General features: G+C 42.4%; 1 protein-coding gene across 1 annotated transcript; it reads left to right on the forward strand.

The window, feature by feature from the left end:
- Window positions 1-1,040: 1,040 nt before the first annotated feature.
- LOC310922242 (uncharacterized protein) lies at window positions 1,041-20,177 on the forward strand (the record flags this gene model as incomplete). Its single annotated transcript, XM_083882699.1, has 8 exons — window positions 1,041-1,111; window positions 3,022-3,483; window positions 9,940-10,161; window positions 12,558-12,600; window positions 13,197-13,329; window positions 14,823-15,122; window positions 19,474-19,506; window positions 19,867-20,177. The coding sequence occupies 8 exons, from the start codon at window positions 1,041-1,043 to the stop codon at window positions 19,962-19,964; spliced, it is 1,362 nt and encodes a 453-aa protein (XP_083738825.1). The 3' UTR covers window positions 19,965-20,177.
- Between the last annotated feature and the right edge of the window lie 1,934 nt (window positions 20,178-22,111).

Here is a 22,111-nt window from a genome sequence, read left to right on the forward strand (position 1 = left end):
ATTCACAACCTGGGGTAATGCAACTTATCTGGTCGTTCATCTAGTTTGTCGTCTGAGTTTGATTTTGAGTTCTCTAGGAGGGGTGGTAACCTTCCAGTCCGAGGTTTTTGGGTCCCCGATCTTTTTCACCCTTGATGAATGAGTCCAACCCTTCTCAGCGGTTCGAACTGCAGTGTCGGTCGTGAGCAGCACTAGGAACGGTCCTTCCCACTGTGGAGCGAGAGGGGTTTCTTTCCAAGTTCTGATCAACACTTTGTCTCCCGGCTGAATCTGGTGGATTGGAAACCCGAGAGGAGCGCTTTGGGGAATGAGTCCGCGCCTTTGAAGCTCCTGTAAATTTTTGTTTACAGTGATGAGATAAGGTTGCAATTGCACATCCTCGACTCGGGGATGTCCCACTGGCATTCCGTGTTTGTATGGCATCCCATACAACATTTCAAAGGGGGACAGCCCCGTATCAGAGTGAGGCATGGTTCTTACATTCAGCAAAGCAAGGGGAAGGCATTTCACCCAGCACATTTTTGTTTACAACATGAGTTTTGCCAATTGTGATTTTAAAGTTTGATTCATTCTCTTTACTTGCCCTGAACTCTGGGGGTGCCAGGGGGTGTGATATTGCCATCTGATTCCCAAGGCCTCGGTTAATTGTTTTATAATTTTTGAGGTGAAATGAGTCCCTTGGTCTGAATCTATGCAATCCACGATTCCATACCTGGGGACTATTTCTTCTAACAACACTTTGGAAACCGTTTGAGCTGTGGCTTTCGCCCTTGGGTATGCCTCTACCCAGTGTGTCAATTTGTCCACAATAACCAATAAGTACCTATATCTTCCGACCTTTGTTAATCAGTGAAATCCACCTGGATCCTTTCAAACGGCCGGTATGAAAGAGGATGACCTCCCCAAGCCGTTTGTCTGGATCTGGACCGGTTCACTCTCTGGCAAGTCACGCACCCTTGTACCTCCTGTTTTGCCAATTCAAAGATACCCTTGCACCCAAAGAACTTCAGAAACTGGTCAGCCAATGCCCGTGTTCCCCAATGGGTCTGCTCATGCAGACGTCTCAGGATCCCTCTGGCCGTACTTTTCGGGACCAGTTCCCTTCCATCAGGCAATTTCCATTTCCCCATTTCCAAAGCCCCTCCCACCTCTTTGAATCCTTCAATGTCCTTTTCAGAGGGACATATTTGGATTTCGGAGTTCTCCTCCCTGACTACCTCGGGAATGCTTACTGTGAGCAACGCTACCCTTTTCGCTTCCTGATCAGCCAGATTATTGCCGCGCGTTTGAAATTGCAATCCGGTCTGATGCCCTTTCACATGTACCACCGCAATCTCTTTTGGTTCTCTGATTGCCTCCAAGATTTGTCGAATCATCTCCCCGTGGACCAAGCCTTTCCCTTTTGTGTTTATCAAACCTCTCTCTTCCCAAATCTTTCTGAAAGTGTGAACCACCCCAAACGCATATCGGGAATTTGTGAATATGGTCCCCCTTTTTCCCTTTAGCCTTTTGAGAGCCCTCAGGAGAACGTAAAGCTCACAAGCCTGGGCCGACCATTCGGGCCTCAGGGGGCTCGATTCCACCACTTTTCCCGTTCTGCCGTCCACCACTGCGTACCCTGATTTCCTTTTCCCTTCCACTACTCTCGCCGACCCGTCCACAAACCATTTTTCTCCCCCTTCCAATTCCTGATCCTCCAAATCTGGTCTTACTTTTGTCTGGAGTTCCACGATCTCAGCACAATCGTACAGCAGTTCCTCGGAGGGGTCTCCAAACATGAACTGTGCAGGGTTCTGTGCTGAGGTGGTTTTTAACTCTAATCCCGGGGAGCTGATCAGAATGGCTTCATATTTCAGAAGCCTGGAATCGGTCAACCACTTTTCTGCCTTTTTCACAGCCAGTATAGGGGTGTTATGGGGGGGCATGCATGTCGTCCCTGAATTTCTTGCCTTCAAGTGTTTGAGTCTTTGCAGCAGCTTTCTCACGCTGCTTCATGTAAACAATATTATATTCTTAGAATTTATCTGTATGTTTTGCATTCTTGTTCTCTGAGAGAGAACTTGACTGATGGTCATATTGACCAATGGAGTCAGGAGGTTGTAACCTCCTTGGGCCAATCTTGGCCCTCTGTACAAAATGTATATAAGCTTTTGTAGTCAGATAATAAAGAGCTTTCCATGATTCACCAAGCTGCTGCCTGCTGTCCTCTGTCAAGGTCCGCTCCCACGTCACAACATGTTGCCACTCTAAAGGCGTGGGGTAACGTCTGGTGACCCCTCCGTGTCTGGACTGCAGCTGAGTCGCATCTGGTGACCCCGGATGTGTGGGAAGAGGGTCTCCTGTCGCATCTGGTGACCCCTCCGTGTCTGGACTGCAGCTGAGTCGCATCTGGTGACCCCAGACGTGTGGGAAGAGGGTCTCCTGTCGTATCTGGTGACCCCTCCGTGTCTGGACTGCAGCTAGGTCACATCTGCTGACCCTTTGTGTCTGAACGGCACATCTGGACACTGTCCGTGTCTGAACTGACTCCTGACGTGGGAGAACAGGTCACACCGGTGACCTCCAACTGCGAGAGAACTGCACGTCGGTGGACCTGTCTGCCCAGTGAGAGACTGTACCTGCTCTGCCTGAGGTATAGTGGTAAGAGATAATGATCTCTAAACCCTCCTCAGATGAGGAAACCCTCATGGTGGACCTTTGCCTTGAGGTCCTGCGGAGAGAAGTCCCCTTTCCTGGAGATGCTCTCCAGAAATTGTTATATTATGCTAGAACTCATGGGGTTTTTTGCAGCCTTGAAGAAGTTTTTTCTACAGCAGAGTGGAAGTCTTTGGGCGACTATCTGCTCCAGGTTTTCTTTGCAAATCGCAGTGTGAAACTTTTGAAACTGATAGCCACCTGGAGCAGGCTGGAGAAAGTGCTGCCTAAAGTACAGCCTTCCAGCTCTGAGGACAGCTCCAGCCCCATCAGGCTGAGTGCCAGGGAAGACGATGGAGTCATTCCTCCTGTTCCTGCTCTGTGGAGGTGGGCAGGACAGCCGACTCCCCTTCCTCGGAAACGCAGCAGCTTGGTGGGAAGCCTGCCTGCACTCAGCGCACCAGCTGAGGCGGGCACGGGGTCTCCTGGGGAGCAGACCCCTTCCCCACCCACGCCGTATCGGCGCTGGAGTGTGGAAAACCTCGGGACTTGTGAAAGCCCCTCGGGACCGGAGAGATCGGCGCTCCCCAGCCCCGTGCCAAGAAAACGGCAGCGGAGGCCAAAGATCGCCCCCCCCCCCACTTCCCTCCCCCACCGTGCTTTCCTGGCCTTGGAAGCGCCGGGAGCACTCTTGGATCGGGGGGGAGGAGTGGTTTTTGTGGATTGTCCGCACTGTGGGGCATCGGTGGAATGTTCCGTGCGGCAGGGCGGCGCGGGATCGCGCCGTCCCGGGGCGCCGGGCAGGGCGGCTGTTCCCCCCCGCGGCGGGGACTTGCAGGGCACACACAGGTCCGTGCAATTTGGTGACAGGCCAAGTGCCCTGCCGGAGCGGGGTTGGGCGCCTACCCAGCCTGTGAGGGGCGGGACAGCCCCGAAAAGCGGCGGGGCCGGCCCGGGGCGGGCAATGCAGCCTGCCCAGCCCCTGCGGGAGGGGGCGGCCCCAAAGAATGAAGGGACCAGCCCAGGGCCACCCCACACGGCCCCGGAGCGAGAAGAAACCCCCCCGCACAGGCCGGTGCCGCTCCTGAGAAAGGGCGGGCCAGCCCCGCACTGAGCGGCAGCGAAGCCGTCCGGCATCGGAGCCACAGCCGCGGCTCCGCCTGTGAATGCAGGTCCGGGACAGCCTCCCAGCCCCCCCGCTCCTCCCCGTGCCGATCGGGGCACTCCCCCCGCGCCTGTGGGGGCAGCGCTTGGCAAGCGGGACACGCCTCCTGCAGCGCTGCGATCTCCTCCCGTGGCGGGTCGGGGCCACGCGGGGCGGGCAGCAGCCGCCGGTCCCAAAGCGGCGCTGAGGGACACGCCCCTCCCAATGCTGCGGTCTCCCCCCGCGCCGAGCAGGAGCAGCGCGGCGGAGGGAGCTGCAGCCGATCTGTCAATTTTAAAGGGACAGCGCGGCCACAAGCGGGTGTTTTCCCGCTGCAGAGGATCCTGGGGTGCGGGATTTCCCTCAGTCTGGGATCATGTCCCAGCCGAGGCTGATGCTGTGGGTGGCCGTGGGTCAGCACGGCGCCCCCTGCAGGGCAGGGATGGATTCCCCAGCTCTGTGGGTGCGGTGAGAAAAGCTCTCACCCCTGTCTCTGTGAAACACACGGGACAGGAATCAGAGGTGCATGATGCCTCATCTAATGCTAAGGCCAACAAGAAACAAAGAAAGAGAGTGCAAAAAAGAGGAATCACTCCCTTGTTTCTTTGTGGAAGGTGTGGACGGCCGAATCACATGGCAGATGTTTGCAAGGCAAGCCATGTGAAAGGCCAGCCTCTGTCAAAAGGGCAGTGGGGTGCAAAGAGGAAGTGTGCTCGGACAGAAGAGTCTTCCCAGTCCCCACAGCCGATGGAGGTTTGTTGGGAAGGTTTAATCCCACACACACCTCTCCCTGTCAGTGTCCCTGAAGGGACCAAAATTGTTTAATTTGTGTTTGAGTTTCTGTTCACAGGACAAAGAGTCGGTGGTGAGAAGGCAGTTGCTCTGAAGTACTGAGCTGCCTGGATTTCACTGGACTGTTGCTCTGATTAAAGACTGTCCTGGAACAATTTGGAACGGACATTGCGATTTTTTCCTTTGCTGTTTGGCAGCTGGAATGGACTGTCTTTCAAGATCCATTCATCGCCCTTCGTGACTTGTTTGGGAGCTGTTGGAACAGGATCATCTGGAAATTTTAACCAGTCCTGGGACGTTCCTGTGTTCTGCATCAAAACAGAACTCTGGGGACTGGAGGTTTTTATAACACCTCCAAAAAGCCAATCCTCAATTGTGAATGTGAATGATTGTTTTCTGTGATTCATTTGTATCCTGCAGGTATCACTGGCTGATGAATGTCCAATTCCTTGCCCGTTCTGGAATGGGTCATTTTTGCCCCATCTGCCACAAGGCGGCAAAATATTGTTTGAAAAAACAAACAATGAAAATATTTTTTTTTTGTTTGAGCTAATTATTGCTCGATTTCAGCCGCAAAAATGGCAATCAATCATTTTTGTATGCGCTCATTGCTCGATTGCTAATGCAGGCAACAATGCTTGTGAATTTGATGGGTGCAGATTTTTGTAAAATTCATACTCTCAGTATTATGGGAGGAATTTGATTGGAGCTTTGCAAGCAGTGTTTCTCTGCCAAATGCTCTGGAGCCATGAGCTGTTGCGAGTGGCAAGAATCCTTTGGATTTCTTTTTGCGGCCCAAAAATATTCAGAAATTTAGTGCAAGGGCCCACTGTCTTTACAGACGATTTGGGAGGATGAAGTAGGCCAGTGTTCCTTGGAAGGATGATTTTGAGGGCAAGTTTTGGAAGCCCCTGAGGATGGGCAGCCCATTGGGATGTATTGGGGCTGCTGTCATGGCATTTCCACAGTTTTCCCAGAAACTTTTTCATTTAGTCACAGATTTAACTTCTGTGGTCGACATGGCACACAGATGGGTTGTTCAATTTAAAGGGAGTCAGCAATGTTGTTTGTTCCATTTGCTGAAGAACCTTTTGTTGTGCCACAGAGGCCTGGTTCTTCAAAAACAAAAACGGGGAACGCAGGGTGAAACCCCACAAATTCAATTGGCAAAGGCTTTGCATGCCATGGAGCACCTTACAGGTGCCACAGAATTTCATTAACCCTGCAATGTGAAAAGCAAGAAACCGTGACCAAATGAAGGTCAACAGAGGAGGAACCACTGGTCCTCCCATGGGAACAGAAATTGAACTGTAGTTCATTTTCTTTTTTCCTTTTTTCTTTTTTTAAAGGTAAAAAGGGTGAGATGTCATCCCTGAATTTCTTGCCTTCAAGTGTTTGAGTCTTTGCAGCAGCTTTCTCACGCTGCTTCATGTAAACAATATTATATTCTTAGAATTTATCTGTATGTTTTGCATTCTTGTTCTCTGAGAGAGAACTTGACTGATGGTCATATTGACCAATGGAGTCAGGAGGTTGTAACCTCCTTGGGCCAATCTTGGCCCTCTGTACAAAATGTATATAAGCCTATTGGAGTCAGATAATAAAGAGCTTTCCATGATTCACCAAGCTGCTGCCTGCTGTCCTCTGTCAAGGTCCGCTCCCACGTCACAACGTGTTGCCCCTCTAAAGGCGTGGGGTAACAGGGGTATATGGCTTAGGACTCGTCATTGTTCAGAAATCCTCCAAGTACAGCAAACTTGAGAGCTCGCTGGCTCTGAGAGGCATCCCACTCAGAGGAAGATTGCTATTTCAGCCCACTCTGGTCCAGGAGATCTCCAAGGGTCTCATTTTGGACCACTGTTTATAGGGTTGCAAGAGAGTGGGCTTTAGTCATAATGTTTCATCCTAGCCACAGTTTGGGTCGGCACTTTCTTTGAAAGTGTGAGAACAGGGATGTTATGCCATTCAGGGAAGAAAATTAGTCAAGGCTGTTCATAAAGAAAACAGGAGCTCATTAAACAGAACCAGTTTCTGGGAACAGACAGTGTTTCTGATAAGCTCAAGAAGAGCTGAGTCCAGGTGCTGCTCATCAAGGCCAAGGGCTAACGAGCATTTCTCAGATCACAGTGTGGCCTGGAAAAAGCGGGGTGAGGGGATACCACAACATCTCCCTCTTGTTATTTTAGCTAATTGTGTCAGTGAATCTACTTGATTATTCAACAGGTATGCAGGATTATTCCCTGTCTGGTGTGCAGCAAACCACCCCACAAGGAATGTTTTTTGTTTGGCAGTATTTAGGATCTCTTCCCATTTTTTGCATGGGCATACTGGGAACAACCTGCATCCACATGGTCTTCACCATGGACTGCAGGGGAATCTTTTGGTGCCTGGAGTACCTCTTCCTCTTCCTTCTTCACTGACCTTGGTGTCTGCAGGGTTGTTTCTCTCACATTTTTTTTCTGTGCTCTCTCACAGTTGCTGCACAGCTTTCTTTACCCTTTTCTTAAATGTTATCATGGAGGTAACACCAATGTCACTATTTGGCTCAGCTTTGGCCAGCAGCAGGACCATCTGACATATCTGACATGGGGGCAACTTCTGGTGTCTTCTTCCAAAACCCACCTCTAGTCTCCCAATACCAAAACTTTGCAAACCAAATACATATATGCATGTCCGGTAAAGCAAATAAGTTATTCTATTTGAGAGGATAAATTACAAGTCAAACTTGCCTGTAGTTGTTGATGAGAACTGCCTCAATTTGGGGTAAGGATTCTTGCATGTAGATGTTGTGGTTTAGGAATGGTATTCTCCAATTTAGTGCTCCCACTGAAACCACATGCTGCTTGCTGACTCCCCCCTCTCCTTCTCCTCTGTGGTGACTGGAGAGGAGAAATGGAGGCACAAAAGGTAACGATCATGGGTTGAGGTAAGAACAATTTACTGGAAATAGCAGTGAGATAAGAAAATGCACAGTAACAGCAACAATATCAATGACAGAGGGTGCAAAAAAGAGGCGAATGATTCACATGGAAACAACAATACATGACCACTTCCTCTGCCACACTAAACTGTCCTGGAAGGAACCCCTTCTCTTTGGAAGAGAGTCCCTTCCCCCCACCCCCAGCAAGGATATGAGGTGCTATAGAATAACCTTTGGGTCCTGGCCATGCCTCGTTCTGGCTACTGCAAAAATTAACCCTGTCCTGGCCAGAACCACAACAGTAGAAGCTCCAAATGATGGTACAGTATATCTGAAGAATTATCCAGCATGTTATGTAATTATTATGCTCTGACTTCTTGCATACCTAGTCTTTTGACATTCCCGGAAATATTTTTGAAGAGGATCAGCTCCAAAGTAGGCTATAACGTGTTGGGTTTTTGAAGCACTCAAAATATCAGTGTGTTATGCTTTTGAAAGTTTTTATTGTTTTGGGCACTGAAAAATGAGAATAATGAGATATGAAGTAGTTTATACCTTTGTGAGATGCTGGGAGAGTCCTGGCTCTTGCAAAATTTAGTCTGACTTGCCGGTGAGTGGTACCATCTCTCAACTTTTCTTCTTTCCCTCTTTTGTGAGAGTGATAGCTAAGTCTACTTAAGTGTCCTGTATAGCAGCTCTGTGCAGTCACTGATCCTCTTTTCTGTCCTTTCTCTCCTCCAGTGTGGTGGTTTAACACCAGCAGTAAATTAAACTCCGAACAAGCCACTGCCTTTCCCCTGTCCCTTCTGGTAAGGGAGGGACAAAAGCAGACACTATGGCTTGAGATAACAATTTACTGAAAGAACAAAGCAATGGGCTAAGAAATGCCCAATAACAACTGCAATAGTAATAGCAAAAGTATATAAAAGACAGTGTTTTACCCACAAAATGGTGTTCAACATTGGGAACAAAAACAAGATGGTGGACCCTCTCCAGAGTTTGCATCCATGTGGCTTCCCCAGACAAAGATAAGATGGCAATGCCATGTAGGCATTGGGAAGAAAGGCAAGATGTGGCTAGTGTTTCCTCCTGAAACCATGCCCTCCAGCGATGACATAAGTGGTATAGAATAGCATCTTAGCCATGCCCACATAGCACTAAGCTTTACCCCCTCTCTGCAACCAGGACAACTGGTTTCATCTCTTCAGGGCTGTTTCGCTCTTGTGGAGTTTGTACTTGAAGATCTAGGTTTTTCTCTCCTATCTATAAGGAAGGGTTTTAATCTCTTATGTGATACCATCTGTCTTGTTTTGGAAAGACGGGTGTTTGCCAGGGAAAGCTGGAGCTTCCCTTGGAATGGAGAAATGGAGAAGGTAAACCCCCTCCCTCCAAATTATTATAATTTTGTAATTTAGGGGGCTTTCAGGCAAAGATATGGGAATAGGAATAACAGTTCTTTACTAGGAATATTAAAAAATACAAATGTAGTAATACAAAACAAACAAACAAACAAACAAAAAAGGCAAAAAAAATTCCTAGAAACACTGGCAGAGTCAGAATATGACCTGACACCCTGTTGGTCAGGGTGTTGGGAGCAGTCCAAAAAAGTCCTCCTGGAGTGACAGATGTGGTTCTTTTGGACTAGAGATGATCCTGTAGAAGGGTCCAGTGATGGTGAAATGGGTCCAGTCTTCCTCTTGGAAATCCAGTGGAAAACAGGCTGTCCTGCAGTTCTGAATAGCAGGTTTTTATCCAGGTAGGAATGCTTGGCTCCTCCCACTGGGTGGAGCATCTCACAATGGGTGATGTAATTGTATCAGTCATGTGGTGAGCCTTAACGGCCCATTAACAGAAGATACCCCCTGGAGGGAGGATGGGTTGTGGAAGAGATAAGGAACATTGCTCCACCTGGTTTTAACAGCTGGCCCATTAACAGAAGGCACGTGCCCCCTCCCCCCTGGAGTTATGAGGAATGGGTTATAGAGGAGATAAAGAAAAACACCTCCCCAACTGGTTTCAACAGATGGCAAATAGAATACACGTATTTGGTTATATATTGCGACCCAAGACACCATCAGTTAATGAGATTTTCATGTTAACTGTAGTGGAGAATAGTGGGAATACCACAATGTGAATGAATCCCTGGAAAACAGAGATTTCATTGCAACTGCTACAACAGAGGGAGAATAAATCTACTTTGTTAAAAAATTGAGGGATTTTTTTGGAAGTTAAAACCTGAAGTTTGAATAACTACTATTTGCCCACCTGAAACATTTTCCTCTATAATTAGTTTTATGTATTTCCATATGCTAGAATGTTTCCTTTGAATGTGAAATGAAGGAGGCACAAAATTTTATGTAGCAGCTTAAGGATTATATTTATATGTCTCCAACAATGCTGTTTGTACCCCCTTCCTGAGCAATAAATGACCACAGTGAATTTTAAGTAGGCAGTGTTCGTCATTTAATTCATACGTTTCCCATAGGATTGAGCAATATCTATTTCTGGCAAAGACAAATATCCACGTGGGGTTTTTTTGGTGTTTTGTTTTGTTTGGGGTGGGTTTTTTTGTGTTTTTTTTTTTTTTTTTTTTTTCTTGTGTCATAGACTTGCCCTCAGCAAACTTAAGCAATTATAACGTCACCGTGGTGGAAGGAAAGAACATCACATTGTACTACTGATACCCCCTAATGTATCCTGGGTACTCACTAATCTTGTTTCAAACCATGAGGTAAGTTTCATATTCAAATAAATGGCAATTCAGAGGCATCTGCCAAAGAATAAAATAAAGCTTTGTCTCTAACTTTTAATAAAAAATATGAAATAGTAAATTAATGTTATGGATTACATTTATTTCTAATTACTTTTAGTACATGGCGACTGCTGCGGTGCTTTTGGAAAATGGTAAACATTCCTTGAGAAACTGATTTGCACTTAAGTTTTTTGCATGTTCTTTTGTAAATGAGAGTGCTGTAATTTCATGCAAGTAATGTAGTGAATCAGGATACTGAAGCTTAAGTACTTTCTTATCACAAATACCTGAATAGAGAGAACAAGTTCAATCTACTCTAATTGTGAGAAAAGCTTTGTCTCTAATTTTATTACAGTTTTAGGCCATAAGCTTGGTGTGCTGAAATGTTAGTTGTAAATATTAATTACTTTGTGATTTGTTTAATTTTCCTTTAACAAAACAAAATAATACAAGTCATGAAAGTCAATGTCAAGGTTTTGCAATTGCAAAATTTTCTTATGAATTATGAAAATGTTTTCTCAATAAACCCATCCAGAGGGGAAATTTTGTTTCCTGAGATCCTGGTATTCTGTGCACCTGCCTTAGGCTGTGTATGCATTGGAGATATACTGATTTTAGGACAGAGATGTCGATAAGGAGAAGCATTTAAGCAGGTCTTCAACGTGGAGCTGTTGACCTCTGTTATTTACAATGTGCAAGATCCTTCGTTGTTAACAATTTTATGGTATTGGCTCCCCTGCATTCATGAGAGTGCAGACTACCTAAAAGCTTTTGGGTCTGTACAAAGCATTTGATGTGTACTTCCAAAAATATTGCTGCAGTGTGGAAGAGACAAGGCCTCTTAAACTGCATTTTCTTCACTGAAGTCATTACATTAGGCTTATGTAGAATTTGACTAGCCTTTCTTTCAACTTTCCTAAGAGCTTTGCAGAGCTCTAGTTTTATTTTTTAACTTTTCTCTAATGTGTAAAAATGCCCAAATGCATCAATTATCAGCAAAACCTTAAAACAGTTTGAGGAATTTATGCAGTTGTGGTGTGGGGGGTTTTTTGAGTCAAGCAACAAGACAAATGTGGGATACTGTTCAAATGGTAAGATCACTTCAAATTTTAACCTTCTCATCTCTCAAATGCCATGCTCAGTTTTCTGAGCTTTCTTGAAAAGCTTTTTTATCCTGACATAACTTTGTGAGAGAGGGTATAATATAGATCTGGAGCACAGTAGTCTTTTCAGTAGCAGAAGAATGAGCACCTTTAAAAGCTCATTTGCTATTTACAATTTTCCTTTTCTGTGAGTATTGGTTTTGGTTTCCTTTTTCTTACCTCCATATTTTTGTTTCTGCCTCCCTTTTCCTAACTTTCTATGCTGCTTCTGCCTGTTTTGCAAGGAGAAATGTTAGAAAAATGAAAACCAACCCTCAGTCCTGCAACATTAACCACATGCTCAGCTTTCATGCTGCTGTATAAGTTGGTTAATGTCAGTTAGACTTCCTGCTATGTTTCAGCCTGAGCCTGCAATTTGAAGCCCTGTGATTTAATTCCTGCTTTGAGGACTGTTCACCTCTGAGAGTTGCATATGGAAAGACATGCATCGAGGTGTTGGCTTTTCCTCTCCTCTTGCCCCAATGGGACATTTAAGTGGATTTAAGATGTCATCTTGATGTTTAGAATTCTGGTCCTGCAATCCTGTATGCAGTAGCACTCCCACATGTCCCCATTGTCTACCACTGCAAGTCAGTGTGGTTTTACAGGTGTAGCATATCATTTCACAGAATCACAGAATATTCTGAGTTGGAAGGGACCCACAAGGATCATCAGGTCCAACTCTTAAGTGAATGGCCCATATGGAGATCAAACCTGCAACCTTGGCAGTATTAGCACCATGCTCCAACCAACTGAGCTAATCTCAGTGTTGGTATTTGCTTATGTTCTGTGTAACATCAAAACATATGTGTACAATAAGTACCCCATAAGTCTTTTTTTAAAAAGTCATCTTAATTCTTGCTTACTTTCTAAATTTGTTTGATTCCTTTCCTTTTTAATAATCTTGCATTTTATGAAAAAAATGAAGTATGGAAATAGTAATTATTTGGCTGTCATTTCAAGGACCTCGTTTGAGATAACAGAGGCTTTAATATCTAGCTTTTCTTGCTGGTATAATTAAAAAAAATCTTCGTAATTGCTTTTTGCTTTGATTTTTGTAACTTTTTTTTTTTTTTTTTGCAAATTGCTTTATGCAGTGTAGCATTGGTGCATATTTAATATAGCATTTAATGCATAGAACTTTCTGTAAACCATAATTCTTACCTCAATTAGCCTGTGTTCAAGCACAGTAAAAGAGTACGTGGGCAGTAGTTCAGTTAGTAGAAGGGACATATTTTCTTGTGGAAGGTTCCATGATAGCAAGAAGCTTTTAAGAGATGTTTGGCTAAGGAGGAGAGGCAAGATGTTGTCAAGGTGCAGTGGAGCTCAGAAGGCAGTAGTAGAAGAGATGTCAAGCTAAGTATAAATGAAAGAGATAAAAAGAAGAGTAAAGCGAGGACAGAACAGAATAGAGGAGGGAATAAAAAGATTAAAGACATTAACAGTGGACCATAGAAATCAATAATGAAACTGAAGAGAGGGATAAGCAAGGGAATGGATGCAGAAAAAAAAATTTATGTAGAGGGAAAGAGATGTCAAAAGAAGGGAGAAACAGAAAATGGCATGGTAGAAAAATGAATGAGTTTTTGGGAGCTTTGAATCCATCCCTACCAATGATTACAATTTGTTCTGTAGGTGTTTTGCATCTGTTTGGATAAGATACCAAAGTGATGTTTTGATTATTTACAATCTGATACAGCTAAAAGGAAGGAAAAATGGAAAATGCTGTTGAACTGTGGCCAAGGGTTCCCCCTCTCTTCATTGTTCCTTTATGACATATTTAGCACATCCATATTTTTTGATCATTTGTAGAGTGACACAAGTAAGAATCCTGCCTCACTAACCATAAAGAATATTTCATCTGTGGACAACGGACTGTGGATTTCTTGCATAGCAGAGAATATTGTGGGAGAGGACCAAGCCTCTGCTGAGCTCACAGTATTCTGTACGTAAGCAGACTAAACTGCATTTGAAATAGCTATTTTGGGTATCAATATTTGTTGGACACACAGGTTGTTGAAACAGAAACACACTTCAGGCATGTGAATTATCTATTGCAGTTCATTATGGGAATAGCCCAATAACCAGTTGTTATTTTTACCTTTTTTTTGCTCTGACATCTTTAGCAAAAATTATGTTTCTAAATGCTATGTTCCTTCTAGTCTGAGCAATCTGTAAGTAAATGTCTGAAACCCCAAATACTCAGTGATACTGTTGGTGTGAACAGGTTGGTAATGGTGTGCATATACATATGTACAATCTTAGGAATTAAGAAACATGTATGCATCAAGTCATGGAAATTATTTACAATAAACTACAAATTTTAATTTTTTTAAAAAAACTAAATCTGCAATTGCTTTGTTCAAAAATTGTCATGCTTGCATCATTTGTTCTGTCAGATGTAAATTTATTTGTCATTGCTTTGAATAATTATTTTTCAAGGCCAAGGAAGGGGGAAAGGACATGTAGTATACAAGCATTAGCTCCCTAGACCTGAGATTCCAACCTAAATTAATTTTCTGTGAAATATGTTTTCACAAATTGCAACCCTCTGCTTAATTGAAGATGGAAATGGAACACTTTGTAGGTGGACATTTTTTCAGCATGTGCTTATGACAGAAAACTTGAGAAATCACTCTAGAAGCACTTAAAATGTTTTGTAGGTGGGAATTAGATATGTAATAGCCATAGGAAGGGACATAAACTAGAAATGTTTGAACAGTGTAAATGAAATTTTGAGATTGGGACTGTTATGAGTGATAAAAGGGAGTATAACTAGATGAAATTGGATGCAGTTAAGAATAAATATCAAGGAAAATTTCCTAACAGTGAAATAACATGCAAGGTGTTGGAATAGTCTCCTGAGGGAAACAGAAGTCTGTAAACTTGAGGCATTTAGCACATTTGAACAAAGAATGAGAAAATGTATAGCAGAAAATGGTCCTTCCCTGACAGAAAAATCCAGGGAACGAAATGAGCTGTTCTTGCTTTGTTCCTTTTAAAGAAGTCACCTGAAAGTTTAGATTCCTAGCTGAATATATTTCCAGTGTACTTGCTTTTTGCTGAATCTTAAATATTTTTAATACTGTTTTGTTCGTTCAGCACTCCTCTGTGTGATTTTTTTAAACACACTAAAGCTAAAATTTCCCTATCTTCCTTCTCAGTGATCTGGTAACTGAACTTTTCACACCTTGCAAAGTAAGTGATTTAATGGGGGTTCACACTTTGTCTGAAACTAGGGGTTTTTTTGTTTCTTTCTAAAGAACGGCTTCATTTCAGTTGTGAGCACAGTACCCAAAGCAGAACAGGTGGGCTTTCTATGTATCTTCCAAATAGGTATAATTCCTTAAAGTAGTATGTTTTAGCACTGATAACCAGAGGAAAAAAAATTACTTTGGGGATATTCTGATGTTCTTCACTCTTTTTTCCCCAATACAGTTGCACCAAATATCACATTTATTGAATCTCCAACTCCAGACCACCACTGGTGTATTCCATTCACTGTGAAGGGGAAGCCTAAGCCCACATTGCAGTGGTTCTATGAAGGAGCTATACTGAATGAGTCTGAATACATCTGCACTAAAATACATGTTATCAATCAAAGTGAATACCATGGCTGCCTTCAGCTGGACAACCCTACCCATCTGAACAATGGTGCTTATACCTTAGTAGCAAAGAATGAGTATGGAGAGGATGAAAAACAGGTTAATGCTCATTTCATGTCAGTGCCTGGAGATGGTGAGTAAAACTTTTTTTATGTTAGCAATTGCAAATTGGCAAAAATGTGGAGACAGTGCTCCTGGCCAGATTACCTATTTTGTAGGAAGTTTCTTACACATGTTTTTTCTCTGAATGAATGTCTTCAAGATTAGTTGCAAAACAATAATTTTTAAAAACCATTTTCTTCTTTTTTATTGCTTTTCAGGGGAGGCCATGCTAGTGCTCCCTTTGAGTGACCATGCTCAGTGCCACTTAACGCTAGTAAAAGATTGCTGTTTCTGAAGTGTTTTCTTTAGCTTCAGTTCTGATCCTGGAAAGCACTAAGTACCAATTCAGTCACTGCAAGTTTTCTACACTGTGTACAAGTACAAGTACAGATTGTATCCAAACACACAGTGGAAATGCCTATGTAGCATCTAGTGCATTGATGTGAAATCACTAATGCAGTCCAGTGAAATGATGATAATATATTGTGTAGGACACTAGAGGAAGCTGGACAGAAAACAAGTGATGCAGAGGCAGGATGGACCAGCTCTCAAGTCCTCACATGCATTTAGACATCAAATTCCCATTCATTTTGGTGGAGGTTGGGAATCTGCATGCCTAGGAATACCTGTGCTTGGGATGGTTATATTCAAATGTATTTTATGCTGCTCTTAAGACTCCAGGTCAGACCTCCTAAATGCTTATGTGAGCAGTCTCAAGGTGTACTAATTCACTGAACTGAAGTGACTACTGTAAATAGCTAATTTACATTGTGGTTTGATCTTTTTCCACGCCTTCAAAACCATATTTGAAGTGATTGTAAGAATACAAAGGCATTGTTGTATGTGAAAAAACTGAGTGGACCATGAGTGGAAATATAGGTGTAGTTTTGTGCAAATAATTTCAGAATCATATCTGAAAATATGAGCATGTGTGTATCTTTGGCATTTTAACCATAGGATAGAAACAGCCTCCCTCTTTTTTGAAAGAGAAATATGCAATGCCAATGTTATGTGATAGAGAAAATCTGAATATTTAAATTCCCTCTCCTACATTGTAGGCTACAGATAGTAAAAATATAGTTTGTATTTAACATTTGTTCCTATCAACTCAGCCTGCTATAGGGAAAGAGATGGCAAGTCTTTTTCTTTCCCACCCTTAGAAAGACAAGGTGAAGAGCTGAAATAATCAGGCTCTATTCTCTCCTCCTGTTCTTAGTAGCTCCTTGCTGAGGTGTCTTTTTCTGCCTCGGCTAGCCCTGACACTTCAACAGTAAAGGGGGCGGCTCGGTAGCAGGGTGAACCTCACCGACCCTGTGAGTTCTTGCTTGGTTGAAGGAGTGAAGCAACGACGGCAGGAAAAAAGAGGAGGCTGTTCTGGGTTAACTGCTGGCTTTATTCATCAGGGTATCTGCCCCAGCAGACACCCCTCAGCAGAAGCAGCGGGGGAAAAACGAGGGAAAAGAATCTCTTTGAACCCCCCCAATGCAACACCTTTTATTGGGGGGAGGAACTCAGGGATGGGTCTAACTGGGGACAAATCAGGGGCCAAAGGGGTATGGCTCTCTGGATAAATGACATACATAGTAACAAATTAATAACTCAGGTGGGGAGACAGCTGAAGTCTTGTCTAATCACTTGGGGTTTTTCATGGAACTTTCCAGACTTTTGGGAGAGACCCCAAAGTGACAGACAAGGCCCAGGGGCTGGATAACTTCTGATTGACATATAACTGGGGTTGGGATGAAACCAATGAGGGTGGAACATGGGTGCATGGGGCAAACCATTATAACTTATAAAAATGAACTTAATACAAGGAAGAAATACATACATAAAACTGATAAAACCAAACCCACACCACTACAGCTCCTCTCTTTTTTCTCTACAGTCCTTCCTTAAATAGACCACTTACAGAAACAGGTCGTGGTTTCAGCTACTGGCATCCTTTAATACTATAATTAAAAAGTTAATCATATAGATATTCTGCATACAATGGAAGTCTTTTGCACTCTGATGCTTGAATATGAATCTGGCTTAATTTTCTCTAAGAGAATAGCAGTTCCTCTAATACATTTATATTAATTTATTGTTTTCCTCCTTTAATGTTCCTTTTTTTTATGCTTGTCCCCTGTAAGCTGAAAATTTTCCAGTTGTGGCCATTGAAATTAAAGATATCCTCCCAATTATAAAGGCACCATTATTTATTTGTTCCTTTCTTTTTATAAACATATGCATTGCAAGTCTCCAAAATAATCTATGTTGTGTTCAAACTGGACTACATATAGCCTGGAAGTAACTGCATCAAAAATCAGTTTGTATGTGGGAATGGCACCAAACCAGTCTTAAAAATTAGGAGCAGGAGAAATTGCTTATCTAGTTACCCTCCTCAACCTTGGTTTTACTAACATATGACTGTTGCACAAGTATTTTTGGGGGTTGAGTCTTTTGCTGCTGCTTTATTTTGAAAATGTCAACTTTATAGAGAGAAGCAAGCAACCCAAATGTAGTTGAAGCAGTTTATAAAGATGAGTGAATAGGATATGTCTGTAATATTTTATTTGCACAACACCCTGTTCTAACAGGGACCAAACAACAATGCTGTTCTTTGCATTAAAATAATTGCATGTAAACACTCAAAATTACTGTGGTAAACTTTCATATTGAAATAGATTCAACCAACATTTTGATGATGTTTTTATGTATGGAATACTACATAGAAAATTTGGGTTGGTCCAACTTCTTGATTTTTTCAACTTTATTTCAAGTGAACTATTTAGTTATATAAAAGGTATTTGAATGGAATAGATGACTTCCTGTTTTATATACCCCTAGCAGGAATTACAGGTTAAATCAACGTGATTCTGTGATCCCATTTCCAGTAGAGAGTAATAAAAATGTTGTCATTTAACTCCAGAGTAAAGGCCTAGGAATTTTGTTTGGGTTTTTTTCCTTCAGATTATGAGAAGTAGGACTCATACAGAAGGTAAATTGGTTCTTTCACCAGCTGAATGTTTTATACTGGAAAAACTGAATCCACAAAGGTTTATGGACAAAAAACCCTGCTCAGAACTTGCTTGAGAACAGATAGCACACACTTACTTAACTTGTTATTAATTTCTGCAGATTGACATGACCATTCTCATGGGGCCTCTTTATATCTCTGGGTACTAGAATATCATTAAATGCATTTAAAAATAACCCCTATTGTCTGCTGCCATTTTGCAAATAGCTTGCAACTCTTATATTTTCAGCACAGATTCTCATGCTGTTGAAGGAAGCAGAAACAACTGTGTTCTGGTCATACTTCATAGTGACTTTATTCCAGTGTAATGTCAGTACTATGGAATTACTGTATGGTACTATAAATGGAATTATGCTTTTTGAAGTTTGAGTCACCTTTAAAGGTTGTAACTATTAATTTTATTACCAAACCAACAACAACAAAACAATACATAAGACATGCTATAAATACATTATAGACCAGGGTGAATGGGCATGTTGACATATGTTGGACTTTGATGATCCTTGTGGATCCTTGACAACTCAGGATATTCTATGATTCTATAATAACACAAGTATCTTTCAAAGCACAAATACACTAATAGTACACTAACTTCAGTGTGTGTTATACTCACACATAGTTAGCCTTACATATGTGCCAGTAATTGGAAAAAGCTGCAAACTGGAACTAGTAAAATTTAGAAAACTATGTACTAAACAGGTATTCACTTTGCTTGTGGAAAGTCTGGCTTTTATGGTTTCTTTGCACATAGGAAATCTTATTCTTTTTAGTAAGAGTTCTGTCTGTGGATCAGGTGTGCAGCTGGCTTCTTGGGAGCATCCTCTTGACAGCATCCTCTAACCTTTAATTTGCCACAGTGCTGCAGCTCTAAACCAGTTTTCTCTCTCAGTGATTTAACTGAAAATTTTCTGACCAGGTAAAAGTCAGTTGTTGTAACTTCCACTGAAGTCTGCTTCCACATAATGTCAGGAAGAATTTTACCATTGATTTTCAATGAGAACAATTACTGTTGCACTTATTACAGAGATACACTAGCAGCCGAGAGCAGAATTTTACCCATTTGGTAAATATGCCTGGTTTTACTAGAACACATGCCTTGTCCATTATCTGTTTCACACAAAGCAAAGTGTTAATATTCGGGATAGCTCTAAAATAATTGTAAATTACAATGCAATATATTGATGCTGCTTTGAAATTGCATAGGTGTTGACCAATGCTCTTGCAAATAACATGTAAGCTCTTAAAAATATCCTAAAGAAGTTCTTATTCTTCTAGCATTTGCAATCTATTTACAAAGGCTTTTTTCTTTTTTTTTTTTTTTCTTTTTTTTTTTTTTTTTTTTTTTTTCTCTTTCCATGAACAGGTAGTGGCCTAATTGTGGATCCGGACGTTTATGGTATATATTTACTTTTTTATTTCTTTTAATGATAGAAATAAAGAAACTCAAACCACTAAAAGACTGAATATCAGTCCCAGTTATAGTGAAATGGCATATAATACAATTCTAAAAGGCACTGTGTATTGCTGGTTCCTTCCATGACATTATTTAAGATAAATGAGGGCAATTTTTACTTATGCTGGTTCTTTTGATTCAGATTAGCATAAATCCACTCCTACTTATGCTTACAATTGGTACTGTAGGTGACAAGTGTCTTATGTAGCAGACAGGCATGAGATTTTGTGAACCTTCCAGAGGCATTTCTTGGAGAAAAGAGAGTTTATGATTTCTCCTTATATAACTTTTTTTTTTTTCTAGGAATGATTCCGTACTTGTTTTGCCTCCAAAAATGTATCCTTAAATTCCCTTTAAAAATGATTTTGGCAGAAGCAAGTTTTCCTGTTGTGGTGGTTTGACCTTGGTTGGATGCCAGGCACTCACCAAAGCTGCTCTATCACTCCCCTCCACAGCTGGATGGGGGAAGAGTGAAAATATAACAAAGGTTTAATGGGTAGAGATAAGTAAAAGGAGAGATCACTAAGTAATTACTGTCATGGGCAAAACAGACTCAACCTGGCAAAATTAGTTTAATTTATTACCAATCAAATCAGAGTAGGATGATGAGAAATAAAACCAAATCTTAAAAACACCTTCCCCCCCACCCCTCCCTTCTTCCAGGGCTTAACTTTACTCACCAGTTCTCTACCTTCTCCCCCTTGAATGGCACAGGGGACAAGGAACAGGGGTTGCAGTCAGTTCATCTCACATGGTTTCTGCCAGTCCTTCCTCCTCAGAGTGAGGACTCCACACTCTTTCCCTACTCCAGCATGGGTCCTTTCCATGGGGTGCAGTCCTTCAGGAACAGGCTGCTCCAGTCTGGGTCCCTCACAGGGTCACAAGTCCTGCCAGCAAACCTGCTCCAGTGTGAGCTCCTCTCTCCATGGGTACACAGGTCCTATCAGGATCCTGCTCCAGTGCCGGCTTCCCACAGGGTCACAGCCTCTTTTGGGCATTCACCTGCTCTGGTGTGGGGTCCTTCACAGGCTGCATGTAGATCTCTGCTCCACTGTGGACCTCTATGGGCTGCAGGGGCACAGCTGCTTCACCATGGTCTTCACCACAGGTTGCAGGGGAAAACAGCTCCAGCACCTGGAACACCTCCTGCCCCTTCTTCTGCACTGATATATTGGTCTGCATAGGTGTTTCTTTCACATATTCTCACTCCTCTCTTCTGGCTGAAGTTGCTGTTGTATTTTTTTTCCCCTTCTTAAGTGTGCTATCACGGAGGTGATACCACTACCTCTGATTGGCTCAGCCTTGGCCAGTGGTAAGTCTGTCTTGGAGCCAGTTGGCATTGGCTCTGTTGGACATAGGGGAAACTTCCAGCAGTATCTCACAGAAGCCCCCTCCCACTACCAAAACCTGGCCATGCAAACCGAATACACATCTAGGTATTGTTTCTCTGTCCTTTCATTTGTACCTTCCTTTATTCTTGCATAAGCAGAACATCAACTCAGTGATATCTGAGAGATTTGATGACAGTGTTCAAGTTATTTTTTTAGTTAGATAAAATATTTTAGGCTGTACCTATTGAAAGCCAGTGTGCATTATAATAGAAGCTGCAAACTGAATAACAGCTGGCTAGTTTTACATAGTAGTTCTGCTATACTTCTGCTGAGTATGAAAGTACGTGCCAATCAACACAGCCAAAATACCCTTTAGCTTCCAGCAGAAGCTGTATCCTGTTTGGAGTACTTTTATTTGGACAAAATAGCCAATTTAAATGCTATTACTCTGATTCCATGTCATTAAACCTTAGCAAATGTGCATTTCAAGCATCAATTTGGCTTTAAGTGCTTAGAAATATTAAATCATAGCTTCCCCTCCCTCTCTTTCCTTTTTTTTTTTTTTTTTTTCTGAAGGGGAGGAAAAGTTGATGGTTTGTAGTTTCCCACATATGTTGTGTTATAGACGTTCGTCCTGGTTTTGGCCAAGGACAGGGTTAACTTTTTTTAGTAGCCATGAGGGGGAGGAGCCTTGAGCTATGTGGACATGGCCAAGACCCAGATGTTATTTGATACTGTCCAGGGTGAGAGTGGAAGCTTCAGACAAAGTTTATTAGAGAAGCCTTACCATTGAGTCATGAGGTGCAAAGGGCCCCCTTGCTTTCTAAACTTCTCAGAGAGGAGTCTGGATGTGGCTGAATCCAGTCTTAGCCCCAGACTTTGTCAATCGTTTAAGTAACTTTGTCCCAAAGAATTAAAGATGGCAAATCAGATATATTTTTATTGAATGAATTATTTATTATGACCAATGATTAGACAAAAGATCTTAATCAGAATTATTTACAACAGAATATAAAAGCTAAAACTACTCGTAGAGCATAATATAGTATAGTACAGTGCATGATAGCAAAGCAATTATATTGAAGCAATTCTATTAAAGCTAGCAAAAAGAAACAATTATTAAGTAGAGATTGATGTAACTCGCCATCCTATCAACACTCGTGGGTAGATCTCTTTCACTCAACCTTGAGGAGTATTCTTGAAGGGGCGTCCCTCCT

The sequence above is a fragment of the Zosterops lateralis genome (genome assembly GCF_965231275.1).
Source record: "Zosterops lateralis genome assembly, chromosome: W".
Classification (NCBI taxonomy): Eukaryota; Metazoa; Chordata; class Aves; order Passeriformes; family Zosteropidae; genus Zosterops; species Zosterops lateralis.